Source organism: Diuraphis noxia, unplaced genomic scaffold, assembly GCF_037042655.1.
Source record: "Diuraphis noxia isolate RWA-SAM2 unplaced genomic scaffold, SU_Dnox_SAM2 contig0002, whole genome shotgun sequence".
In the NCBI taxonomy this organism is placed as follows: Eukaryota; Metazoa; Arthropoda; class Insecta; order Hemiptera; family Aphididae; genus Diuraphis; species Diuraphis noxia.
The window spans coordinates 25,979,659-25,994,377 of record NW_028301712.1 but is presented as its reverse complement, the minus strand read 5'-3'; the positions used below and the strand labels follow the sequence as shown (position 1 = coordinate 25,994,377).

At 30.2% G+C, this 14,719-nt stretch overlaps 1 protein-coding gene across 1 annotated transcript in view; it reads right to left on the bottom strand.

Moving 5' to 3' along the window:
• Positions 1-13,878, bottom strand: part of exp (expansion) — a 165,718-nt gene extending 151,840 nt beyond the window's left edge. Inside the window, exon 1 of the mRNA XM_015508112.2 lies at positions 13,303-13,878. Coding sequence (XP_015363598.1) covers positions 13,303-13,367 — 65 coding nt within the window. The 5' untranslated portion in view covers positions 13,368-13,878. The remainder of the gene's footprint in view (positions 1-13,302) is intronic.
• Positions 13,879-14,719: the final 841 nt, after the last annotated feature.

Below are 14,719 nucleotides of genomic sequence, written 5' to 3'. Positions count from 1 at the left end.
GGTTGCCCAACGAACTATGATAAGAAACAATTTAATGGAGCTCATAAATTCTTTTATTATCAACGATACCCTAGAAACTTTCACTAGCGCTCATAGAATATGAATTAAGTACTAGGCATCTGAATTCAATAATGTTCTGTGATAACAGTGATAATATGCACAATGCACAATATTTTCCCGCGAAAATATGAAAAAGTAAACGTGATTAAAAATACGAACTTTTCAACGATTTTTACAATTGTGATTTCGTGATTCGTAATTTTAGTGTTAATTGTACTTCTAGTAAAGAAATATCTACTTTTGGTGTTTTACTTTGACATTTGAATGTAACGTGCATCAAACTGATATGCTAACTGATATATGTAGTACGTTTGTCATAATGAGAATGAGACAGTATACATATATTAAAAATCAGATGAATAAAAAACAAAATAAAACTAAAAAAAAATTATCAAAACTCGTAGGTAGTTAGCTAAAATTATAATTTACATTACATACAGAAAGTGACGTACCTAAGTACTTTATTAATTAATCGTTAAAAATATATTGTTTTTAATTTGTGTCAAAACATAATATAAATAAAATATAAATGTGTTACAGACTTAGGGCGGGTTGCATAAAGAACAGTCTGTAAATTTGTTACCAGCCCTGTAATTTACCGGCTCTATAAGGTTTTTAATGATTGTGTAAACTATTCTCGGGTTGCATAAAGAAATATAAAATTATTAATAACCGTGGTTACCAAAAAAATTAAACCATATTAAACCAAAAAATTGTGCGTAACCGCGTAGGTATATTAACTTAAAAATATTTTTTATTCTTTAACAATCGCAAAAACTAAAAAATATATAATTTAAATTGAATATTGATAATCTTTGATAGTAAAACTTGTTTATCTTATCATAATAATAATATTATATTATTTTAACCGATCTGTAATTAGTTACAGAGCCCAAATCGGATCTGCAGTTTACAGGTCCGGTAGCCGATAATTTACAGAGCCGGTAACTTTACCGAGCGTTCAAGCAACACCTAATTTTATTTACAGATCCGTTAACGTACTTACAGATCTGTAAGTAGTTACAGGACGTTTATGCAACCCGCCCTTACAGTATCTATCATTCTGTGTTTTTAATACTTTTTATAACATACATAAATTACTAAATTAGTAATATGAAGATAATATGATGAAAGGTAGTATAATATTATCAATTAAAATTATTCAAATTTGTGATTCAATATTTTAACGTTTGGAGCGCCAGTTCTCGGTTCTACTTGTTGTGATAACAAGGAAACTCGAAGAGTCACTTTATTATGCTTCGTTGTGCAACCATATTATCTTTAATCGTGATATACAATAATAATAATAATTGCGTGCGTATTTATTATTAGTACATGCAGAGATAGAGAAAGAGTGAGCGAGCGTGAGAGAGGGTTATATTATCACTATATACAGTATACACCAATTATTATTAGGTAGTACTTACTACTACTGCTATCACTATTATTAGTTATTACTATATATACATGAAAACTATTATACCATTGTACGATATACCATAGACGTTCGGGTGTAGGAATGATATTGCAACATAATGATACTGTATTATTACGGCGGCGTAACGGTATGTGTTTAAAGTGCTGCGAACCTAATATGTTTAGGCGCGTTGTTTAGTCAGGTTAGATATAATATCGACACAAGAACTTCTAAGCTACACACCCCCCCGTGTCAATTACAATATTACCTATTATAATTGTGCCCCGCTGTTACTTCAAAACCGAGGACTAGAGGTAAAACGAATCGACTAGGGGTCTCGTGGAGGGTCTCGTGTATACACGGTTATATAAATTTCAATAGTTTGTTATTGTTACTGCCGTTGTCCGCGTGTGTCCTTATTATAACAAGCGATTTTCTCATTTATTTCGTATTCTGCGTAACGCACTGTGCAGTCGTCGTATGCACTGCAGCTATACCGCAGCAGTCATCAGAAAATATATGTATGGAAAATTAATCAAAGCGAGCGAGAAAAAAATTAGTTAAAATTCCGACTGATATTATCCGAGACTAACAAAGGGGTTATTGGCGGTTGACGAAGGTCATGTCGAAAAGTGATAGGTACCTGTATTACGTATGTGTATATATAAATTGGCAACCGACACCAGTCCACAGCGTGGATGTAAAGAGATCTAAATTCGGTGGAAAAATATTCACACATACGCCAATATAATAATGAGTAATGACATAATACACGGATAGGTAATTATTATTTAAATGAACATATATTATAAATTCGCGATTTAGTTGCCAATAACCTCCGTAGTTTGACTCCGCGTATCCATATAAGAATATATGGCGCATCGAGTCATTACGGCATTATTTCAGCTGCATTGTTGGTGCGATCCTTACTGATCTACTTAATATATTATACAATCTTCGAATGGCAACAGGTTTTATTTAATTTATTTTCTAGTTTTCCCGTTTCATGTTACTTATACCTATTTACTGAAAAATATAATAGTGGAATATGTAATTTATATAATCATTTACACTATAAGTTTTACAATTATTAGTCTACATATTATAGTTTCGCGGTACATTAAAGATTGTAACTTTGACGTGCAGGTGACATACTCTTTCAAAATATTATAATAAATAAGATATTTTCAAACATTTTAATTCAACAAAATAATTTACTTGCATTGGCTATATAAATATATATACCCGTGACAAGAGTTGGCAGAATATATTATAATCGAATAAACTTTCAAAACGCAGGTTTTTCGTACGCCCATACGTTTATCATTACATTATGTACGTTTATTTACGGTGAGAATATTACTATTTATTTAAAAATTTAATGCATATGTACCTATACAATATAATACAAACGTAAACGTTGAGTTCGTCTGTATTATCAAGGCATCGACCATTATGACGAAAAGCACGTCCTACTCACCTCCGAAGCAATCTCACTTAATATAAACTCAATTTGTATTTGAAACCACTCCTGTAAATAGCATAATTTTCGTGCCAAAATTGGATAAGAATTCTATTAATGGTTAGAGGCCAAACGATCGCCGACTAAATCTATATTATTATATTATTATGTAATTCTGCTAATATACAGTTAATATGTGAACGTTTATTTTAGGCCCTAATATAACACAAAATCATATTTTGAATCGGTGATAAAACATGGAACATGGAATAGTATATTCTTATTTCTTTCATTTTTTGTGGATATGAGACGGCGTAATAAAGTGCTCATTGGCAGGTTGTTATGAATTCGAGTCAATGTCTTAATGTCACCCCATATAGAAAATTTATATTAATTTTATTAATATAAATAATAATATATTAATTATAAATATATTAATTTTTAATTCAAATATTAAACATTGTACAAATCAAAATATAAATTACTTGTTATCATAAATAGAAGTTATATTTTATTTGTCAATTATTAATCGTTGCCTATCCAGTATCACACTATCACATTATATAGCAATAATAACTGATCTGCAGTATACCATAAATGCTCAGTTAATAATTAATATTCTCCACCACACGCACAAATATGTTAAATTCTCACTATTTTTCACTATTCCAGAAACCGCATCAAATTCAAATGATAAAGTTTCGTTTTTATAATTTGGTCTATACTGGAAAAATTCAGTATCCGGTAGAATATTTGAAAGAACAAATAACGAAATTTATCTACAATACCGTATTCTTGACAATAAAACTATACTGAACTCCTCACAGTTAAACTTATTTGATTATACAGATAATATTATATTTATTGTAAACACCATATTGCCACTATTGCAGTTAGACTCTTACGACAAATTAAAGCATATCGCACATACCGTTGCGCCAATGACTGAGTAACATAATAATATAATATAACTGCGGTATACCTCCAATCCGATTTAAATGAAACAAATATTATTATCATTCGTATTATCTCACCGTAAATAATTTTTCAAATTACGTTATATTTAGTTGGTGCAAGAGGTACGGGGAGATATTATACTTGTATATACACAATATACGTTGCAAGGACAAACGTGGAGAAAATATAGAATTATGAGAGACAGGGAAGGGAAAAATATAATTTTTATACAAAAAAAAAATATAGAAGGCAACAAAACTAAACGTCGAAAGTGTATCTAAAATACCTATATGTGTATATATATTTATATATACATCAGCCTAAACACCTGTCACAAGTGCATTTAATATTATATATTAGGTATCATTGTTATATCGGTAATAGAACACTTTATAACGTCTCTTTTATGTAAACATTAAAAATATATACATTTGTAATCAAATAATGCATCAAGATCTTCATTAGATATACATTTTACGTAACTTCTTTGCAGTTTTTCTAATTTGATGTTGTGTTCTTGTGTAGTTTCATAATTTAAATATACAACTATTTTAAGATACTGATATTCTGATGATGAGACTCTCCATGGATATCTTGTATTTGACTGATAGTTACCCCGAGAGCGGTGCAAAATAAATATTTGGGTCAACTAGCTTGATAAAAATACAGAACAATTAGAACTTAGGTAAGTAAAATTACTATTTTGTTTTTGTATTATACAAGTATTGAAGTATATATGACTAAAAACTATACATAGGTATGCCAACTACGGGATGGATTTTGCGTATTGTATAAATGTAAAATATGTAAATACGTAATGTCGTATCTAAAACCAATGGAACATTCCGTATTCGTAAAAAAATGGATTTGAGAGAATTTCCAATTAACTTTGGTAAAAGATCCAATTATAAATCCACAATACATTACTTAGGAAAAAGTTTTAAATAACTTTTTAAAGTTGGCTAAATACAAAAAAAAATTATAAGAATTTACTATCCCTATAAAATTTCACAACGCTGGCAATTTCCCACCTTCGTATTAGCCCTCTAAATTCTGTCATGTTACAAATACGATGAATGATATTCAAAAGGCGTAAAATATACAATTTAGGTACCGAGATAAGTTGACGAAGGCAATTATTTGAGTTAGACACGCTATAATACAATAATTGCATAATATCTATCGTTTTTTATATAAAAAAATAAGTTCATTATACAATTTTCCCATTATAATCTTCAAAAATTAAAAAAAATTTTAACTGTTTTTTACGTGTTTGAAATTTTTTTTGCAGACTTCAAAATTTTTATTAATTTAAATTACTTAAATATTATTGAGTTTTTTTAAATTTTGTAACAATTAAGTTAAATAAATAGATGTAGCTGATTATAATATTTATACGTGTATTAACTTTCAAAATGCCTAGCTTACATGTTAGTGAACTTATGGTGTATTTTGAGCGTCATGATAATAAGTAATTAAAAATACAAGTAAAACAATTAGCCAACTATCCCCAGTCTCGCCAAATAGAATTAGCGTTTAGTATATACTATATTATCATTATTATCTATCGACTGGAAAAGTGGAAACGAAGATTTCGCGTTTTGCAATCTTTATATATGAAATATCTTATAAGAATAAGAATATTAATCAAAACTCAATAATAATTCTTATAATATTTCACATATGATATATCTATTAGTCTTTAACTACAACTAACAACTGTATAAGTATATATATATATATATATACTGAACATATTAAACAATCTATACGTTTATTGACGAGGTTGAAGACCCCGATCTAACTGTATACTGTGGCTCGATTGATCAAATGGGATTTTTGAACTAGTTATTTACTGAAATTAAAATATTAGTCATCGCTGACCATCTTGGCTGCAAATGACCTTTCGAAAATTCTGACTCCTAATACCCTTGAATAGAACATGACGTGGACGAGAAACACAAGAAAAACCGTTCGTTTCGGGTTAACTGGCGTTGGAAAACATGCGGTGACACGACTGGGAAGTGGTATAGTCTAAGTATGCTGAATGATACACGCATGGGAGTGACTGGAACGTAGTCTAGTATACACGTCGCTGTACTATAGTCTTATAGAATATTATATAAAATATAGATACTGTATATATTTAGTATTTACCACTGTACGCAGATTGTATTATCTGACAACTAGAATCGGTGAAAAAATATACATATGCGTGTATCTTATATTTATATTCCTTCCAGATTTCGTCGACGACACACATATCGTTTGCCGGTTAGACTTGACCCGCGTTCATAAAGCTACGCGACATCACATTGATAAGAACCTAGGCCTAGCGGATGATTTATATATTATGGCAAATATCCCGAAAGGAGTTGCATAATGTCAACGGTTATCGCACGTACAAAACTACAAATCGAGAATCGTTCATTAATATTACGCGCACACGCCACACGCACACACGCTCGTATAGCCGTACACATGCATGCTATCCGTTGGCCGCACTCCAAGGGTCACATTGCAAGAAACGGGCGGAGACCGGTCCGAGGAGGAACGCATCGTAGGTACGCGACCCGTCGCGCATAGAATACGCGGATGTCATAATAATATAAAAAACTTAAATATCTCCCGATCGTCGCGTAATATATCGTAGGTATACTGCTGCAGATACCGGATAGTAGGTTCGCCCAATAACCGGACTATATGGGAGAAAAAAGAAACCCGAAAACCTGCAGTGAGTGACCCAAGGTCGTTGTTGATTCACCGGTTTCTAATAATGTCATTATATCACACCGCAGTATTTTATAATATTACATTAAATATATAGACGAAGGGCCTCATTTTTTCCACGGCAGTTGACTGTCTCAATTTGTATTTTATAATAAGATGAAATCCCAATAGAAGATTTTTGAATCATTTTTACCAACAAGACACCATTAAAAATATAGGGTAATTACTAATTACCACGCTCTATTTTTCAACGGCGTTATTGAGTAATTCAATTATATTTATTTTTCAGATCCAACGTCTCAAGATTTTCATTATATTTTACCGTGTCAATTCATTATAATTCGATAATTCCCGACAGATATTTTCTACTATTTGAGCAATTTATAATTAAAACTGCAATGAACGTTCTGCGACAAACTGCAATTCAATAAAGAATAATTTTTACGATCTCCACTCACTCATCAGACGTGTCTCTTTTTGTTATTTCTTAACTGGATTCCAATGTCCATGAAAATACTGTTGAATAATTCTTAACAGTCAACCGTTCGATGTTTAACATACGTGATTCAGATTGAAATGAGAATAAATTATAACTATTGGCACACGTAAAATATCGAGTTGGTTATACACTTTAACGAACAAAAATAAAATATAATCATATAATAATGTGTTTTCTATGCACAAAATGACAACTCTTAATTTAAAATTATGTAATATGTAAACCTGAAATATGGAAATACAAATCATCAAGAATCAAAAATCAAAAATCAAAAATATTTAACTATTATTATGATTATGTTTATTTTCAATAAATTAATTTTAGTCATACCTTATGATTATATTTTATAATTTAATTCAAATACGCACACAGTATAACACTAAAATATCTGTGTTGTATTCAAATTGCCTATATTATTACTCCTTATATTCTTCATTTATTTTATATTTTTACCTTTGGAATTTCATATTAAGTTAAATAAAAATACTCCAAATTTTTTTCACGGTTCTAAATTTTTTAATTTAATGCAAATGAGAATATTATTTTCTAAATATCTAACGACCAGTACGTTTTATAAAAACATTAATAGTCTATACTCTTCAATACTTTTGTTTTAAATATAATATAATCCATGTACTATACGATCGAATCAAAATTTAAAGGATGATAAAACAATTTATTTTATTTCGAATTCATAAACCATAGTCACAACACTATCATACATATTGTAATTGTATATGTAAGTGCTTAATATAGAGTAGAATATTTATATTTATATCTCATATAATATTTTACAGCGGTTACTTACGTAATATAAATATAAACCGCATAGTTTGTTGACAAACCGAGAAAAATATGCAGAATAAAAAGAAATATTTCTGTCGCAGTTTTGCAACAGTGTTATAATATCATTGCATTTCTGAGGAAAGTTTGACCGTCGTCAGGTCAAGCACGAGTGACCTCCTACACGATCCGATGACTAATATCATTGTTATATCGTAGCAGATGGCTGGAAATCCCCAAAACAAGTTTCGCAATCCCATGTATGATAATTCATATTTTATAGATATATAATTACACTAATAATGAAAAAAGTAGTTACAACTTATAAGTTATAACGCTTTTGCCTATATTATCTACAAACCATTGATACGAACATTGACTAGCACATAACATAACATAATATTGCACATTCCTTAACAAATATGAATGTGCAAACAATATATATTGCTAGTTTCCTGCTCCTTCACTTATTATGACTAAACTTCGTGGTCCGTGGTATGCCAAAGCCTACATGTAACTATATGTAACTGTACTGTATGTAGTTATATGAAATGTTTTGATTTTATTTCTAACTAATTCACAAATATACCATTAATACGGACAATTTTACTGCATAAACATTAAAATAATACCTTACCGTTACCTGATGATACAAAAATGGATTATATGATATTTTTTTCTCCAATTGGACCTAAAAATATCTTAATTCTCGATACAACGCATGCGCTATGCAGTGTATCCGATTTTCGAGATATTAGGTGCGCATTACGTCTGACAAAGCAATATAGGAAATAGGCTTAGAGTAATATACGAAATCAAACAATATATTCAATATTCGCGTCACGATTTATTCATAAAACAAATTAATAAATATAAAAAAGAATCTTTGAAAGAAAATAAAGACACTTTATTTCAATAATTGTTCACACAGAAAAACTTGTGTGCCTATACCTACTAATTGGCTGAAGGTTAATAATAATGAAAACAAAAATAATAATTTTAAAGAAATTTCGTTAGGAAACTAACGAAGCGTTAAGTGCCACTGAGCCGTGTCACATAACACATTAAAAAAATATTTAGCCCATAGGGTGAGAGAGGGAGATAAAAAGAAAATTGAACTATATTACATCCACAGAAACGTCGCAATGGCCGATGGAATAGTTTTCCGTCTACAATAGATGATTGAATCACATTCAAAATACGATAACACAAACAATAAACGCCGGCGGTGTAAGACATTGTTGGCTTCCATAATTTATCATCGTGACCGTCGAGATTCGATTGAGCAATGAAGATTAGCTACTAATGGCTAAAGACGACGACTTTAAATATTTGAATTGAATTCCTGTATGATATATGTATATATATTTACGATTATTGTAATTTGTGTTACAAATAGATATCAATTTTTGAAAATGCAATACCGTTTTAGTTTGTCCTTGTATTCTAATTGGATTGAAAAAATCCAAAATGGAAATAAAACAAAAATACATTAAATTATTATAATGAATAGATTTTTCACACAAGAGATTGCTTGTTTCACTGTAATTCTTCTATAGTTTTGTATTGTAATAAAAATATAACTGACTACCTACTTACTATTACTATACTACAAATTGTTATTAATTTGTACATCAAAGTGATTTAACATATAAAGTAAAAAACATATTTTAATGCGATAATGAATACATGTTGTTAATATATTATTATAACTACTTTAGAATCTATAGAAATATAATGGAACTAAATATTATATATTATTAATTAATATAAACCGTGCTCGAATGAATTCAAAAGATTTATCACGTTAAATAATTTAGTGATATAATAACCATCAAACGAAATGAAATAATTTAATAGATTAATACCTACTTACTGGAATATTTAATTATTAAATAACCGACAACTTTAATCCTAATAATGATGCGTGCTTAATTCAGGATTTTATAAAGTATAATATATATATATATTGTACACTTGAACAGTGTACAGATTCTGATAAAAAATATGATACACATTTAGATACACAGCAAGTACAATTCCAAGGCGAAGGTAATTAATTTAATTTATAAATTATAATGTCGTGTTTCTTTTGAGTGTTTTTTTGTAGTTAACTATAATATTCACTTGGCAGGATCGTAATAATAAATATACAACCTACGAAACAAATAAGATTAGTGCAATAATTGCAATAATCACACACGTTCCTTACAAAACACGGCGCGGTGGCAAATGTCTATCAATAACAGTGAAAATGTCACGCCGTACGTGACAGCCATTGACAGCTACACCATATAGTTTGCAGCCGATTAATCGATTTTTAAACAGTTTATATGTACTAATTCCGAGCGAGTGTCAAAAATATGAAAAATGTTATCGATTAGTCTTACACGAGCCTTACAAAAATGTATTTAAAAAAAAAAAATTAAATAAATATCATATAATATAAAATATAATATTACGGCTTGTTCTATTTGCTAGATTTATTTTTGTCCGGCGTAACATTGTGCAAGTCACTCGTCACGCGCCTTTAATCTAGACCGTAAAGTCGCGGAAAGAAACGTTACACTTATAAATAATAATAATAATAATATATTGTGTTTCCTTGTCGGAAAAATATAATAATATAGTAAAATATGGAGTAAAAAACAGAAAAAATGCTCGGCTAAACGTTTTTTTTACATGTTCGTTGTGTTTGTGTATATAATAATTAAAAACGTGGTGAAAATCTTGCATATTTTTATCTTTCTACCGTTGCCACGAATAGAAAGCAAACGGTTTTTAATTATCGTGGTAACGATGATGATAATGATAACAATAACTACGCCTACGCGTGTTTGCGTTGTCTGCGTAATTCGGGGTAATTAAAGAAAAAAGTCGACTCTATTTTTTTAGTCTTTCTACACTCCCGCGGACCGGAACATCTGCGGTGTCGGTGTGCACGTGCAGCACCATGCGCCCACCTCCCAAAACATGGCACAAAACGACGGACATATATTATGAAATTAATATTATATATTTTAGAAAAACTCGAAACGTCCGAAACGATCAATATTGACGCATACATTGTCTTGGTCCTATTGTACATTCAAAGTACCTATTTTAATACTTTTTTTCATCGCCATAGGCCGATTTTAAAACAAAAAAATATTGAATTAATCTAATATATTATTATATTTCGTTCCTTACACTCGAACAACAATCGAATGAGAAAAACATTCGATGTTTTTTGTGTTTGTGAATTAAACTATATCATAATATTATAGTCGTATAAAAAAATTGTGTAAACAACATGTTTTATATACATATAGACTAAGCTTTAGGATTTTCTTTGGTGTTTTTTGTTGTTGTTATTGTTGTGTAATAATAAATATACTTGTATTCGTGGCCAATGTTATTAATTTCATTGTGTTTAACCACCCCAAATTTGGTAGGGCCAAAATATACCCTTCCCTTTTCGGCCAGTGTCACTTTTCGGACAACACTTACCCTACTCTTTTCGGCCACTGTCACTTTTCGGCCAAAACTTAACGTTTACTTTTCGGCCACTGTTCCTTTTCGGCCAGCACAGTTTTCTTTAAAATTTACAATTTTACAATATTACATAATACTTTGTGAAAAAATAATTAAATAAATTAATGAAATAAAATGTTATAATATAATACATTGATCAAATAAAAATATTATAATAATTAAATATGTATCTAATACTTTGTGAAAAAATAATAAAATAAAATAATTAGTAATATAGGTAGGTACAATAAATTGAATAAAAATGTTGGAATATAGTACATTAGTCGAATAAAAATAAAATAATAATTAAATATAGGTACATCTAATTTGTATTTAACAAATTTAATAATATGTTCAGTTGTTAAAATTGTAAACGGTAAGTTTTGGCCGAAAAGGGAAGGGTACATTTTGGCCAAAAAGGGGGCCACCCCATTAGGTAAATACTTATATTAGAATTGTCAAAGTTCAGTGTTAATTTTTAGTCCTATTTAGACCTAATTTTAGTCAATAATATAAACGACATTCCTTATAAAACATTCGATTTATATTTAACAATAATGTGAAACGTGAACTTAATGATAAAATATTTCACGTACACTATTTGCTATTATTCTAATACGATAGGTATATATTTTATAGGCGTCAATGTATTTGTAGGATAATCGAAAAATGTGTTAGTCCCTATCATCGATTCTCGATGATTTGCAGTTTTAATTTATTCGACCGATGTAGAAAAAACTGATACCTTTATTATGTATCGGTTTTTTTTCTTCAAAATCTTGTCAAAAGAAATGTCTTTTGTTTATTATTGTATATATTATTGATTTGTATTAAAATCAAGTAATGATTTTTCTGTGATTTCTCTAATATTTTCCTTCGAATATTTAACGCGAAAAGCTTGTCAATCTCAATAAATTTTACTTAAACTAAAATCAAGTATCAATAATCGCATGCGATGAATCAAATTATTACACGAATCCTCTAATGAATTCAGCTCATATAAATTAATTTTATAACTTTATAAGAATAAAAAAAAAACTGTACGTGGCCTATAGAATTGGAGGAATTCCTATCTATGTGACTATGTATGGGATATAAACGTTTGTAGACCATACATTTATGCGTAAGGAAAATAAATTACCCAACAACCCAACACAATATTACCTACTGGCTACTACAAGATTCAGAACGCAATAAAAAAATGTGTCACGTTCAACATTTTTATTTCAAAATAAATAAAACTATCGTTAATACTTATATTACGTAACATTTGTTTTTCAAATATATTAATTTTTTAAAGTATTGATTAATCTATAGCAATTGGTAAAATATAATGGAAAATATAGAATCTATAATGCTAAAACTGATTTCATTTATACGTATAATGCAAATGTTTTATCAGTAAAAGAATGATAGTTGGGACACATAATTCTGTGGTTGGGATACAAATTCCTACGACTCTATATATAATTTAAATGAACAAATTCATCATGTTCATTTATAAAAAAAAAATTGAGCTCCATAACCTCAAAAAAGTAAATTTTAAGTTGGCGAGGACATGTGTAGTCGATAAATTGGTAAATACGTAAATACACGAACACCCAATTCTTAAGTGTAAGAAAAATATAACGACCCAAATATTCTATATGATCATACGATACATGGATGACTTGATTATTACCATAATATGTGATGCGTGTATCACAATTTAATCATACGTAATAATATGTATCGTTTCGTGAGCAAGACATGTAGTAACGCATCATATGGCAATTAAATATACCTACGCAATAAACGTATATATTTTAACTCGCGAAAACAACAAAATACCATATAATTAACAGATAGAGGCATGGTTAAAACAAATCTAAAACGACTCACCTCCTGTCCCTGACGCGTTTTTGGGTGCCGTTCGTGCCCCTGATGGTTCTGTACAGTGACATCATATTGTCGCGGCCCGGACGTCGCACTACAACACGGCACTGCGGGTATAGTATAATAACAATGTACGCGGTGCACCGGTTGACGGCAAAAACGATAGTAATGATAATCGAGATGCAGACGATTCTACGATCCGTCCGTCAGGTGGACTGTCGTTGCTGCTGAGTCCTTTCCCTTTCGCACGATTTGGGCGTATTAGCATATATTATTTTATTTAGATGTATAACTACGGCAACAAATAAATATAACAATATCACACATGTGCTCGACGAAAACGCAATATGAATGTTTTTTATACACTTAAAAAAATAATCGCAACGACCGTGTTGGACGCAGGTACGATATAATATGGGCAATAAGCCACTGAATGACTACGGTCGAAAAGATGCACGTGTGGGGATCAATGATTATGAATGAGGCGTTAGTAATGATTATATTTCAACAATTTATAATATCGATTGCGCGGGTGGTATCGAGCGTTGTTGTCGTCGTCAACGGTAGACGGTCCGACGTTAATTATCGCACTACTCGCGCGACACGATCGCATTTTCTCTTTCGCGTGCTCGCACCCGTGCCGCCCCTCTCTGCCGACAAGCGACGGTCGCATCCACCGCTATCCACGTGCTGAGGATGTCGTCGTCCTCGCTGAACACCCCCCTCCCCCAATGGTCGTCATCATCATCATCATCATCATATGCAACCGATGGTATCTATTACGATATATATGTTTTATTACTATTTTTATTAGTTATTACTGAAATATGTGTCAATTCTTGCGAGGTTATGATGACCCAGTACGTTGATCAGTGGATGTTTTTTTTAAATATTTATGTTATATTAATATTATGTTATTTAATATTTATATTAAAACTTTAGATTATCAATGTAAAATGTTTTTGTTTTCCTGATGAGCTAGATGAAAATAATATACTTTTAGTATATTTGTTAAATCTTACAGTCGCTATCTCTATCTTATATTAAAATTATATTGGTCAAAAATTCATTGGAGAACCAAGACTTCAAAATGTTTCACTGTATATTTGCCGCCTACACTCATCCTCAAATATCTTCTATAACATTAAGTTTAATTTAGATTTATTGATATTCGGTAGACAAGGTATTAACGAAGTAATAATGGAAAGAGAATAGGGGATGCAGAGTGATACTTAAGCGCCAACACTTAGGGAACACGGTGAAGGTTAGGGAGAATATAATTAAGTTTACTACGATTGGAAACAATTACCTATATTTGTATAGGTAATAATAGACATAATTGTTTGAAGCGGAACGAATGGTCATCGATTACCCTAACTTATAACAGTAAAATGTGATTTTTACTTGAAAAAAATAAGTCTTT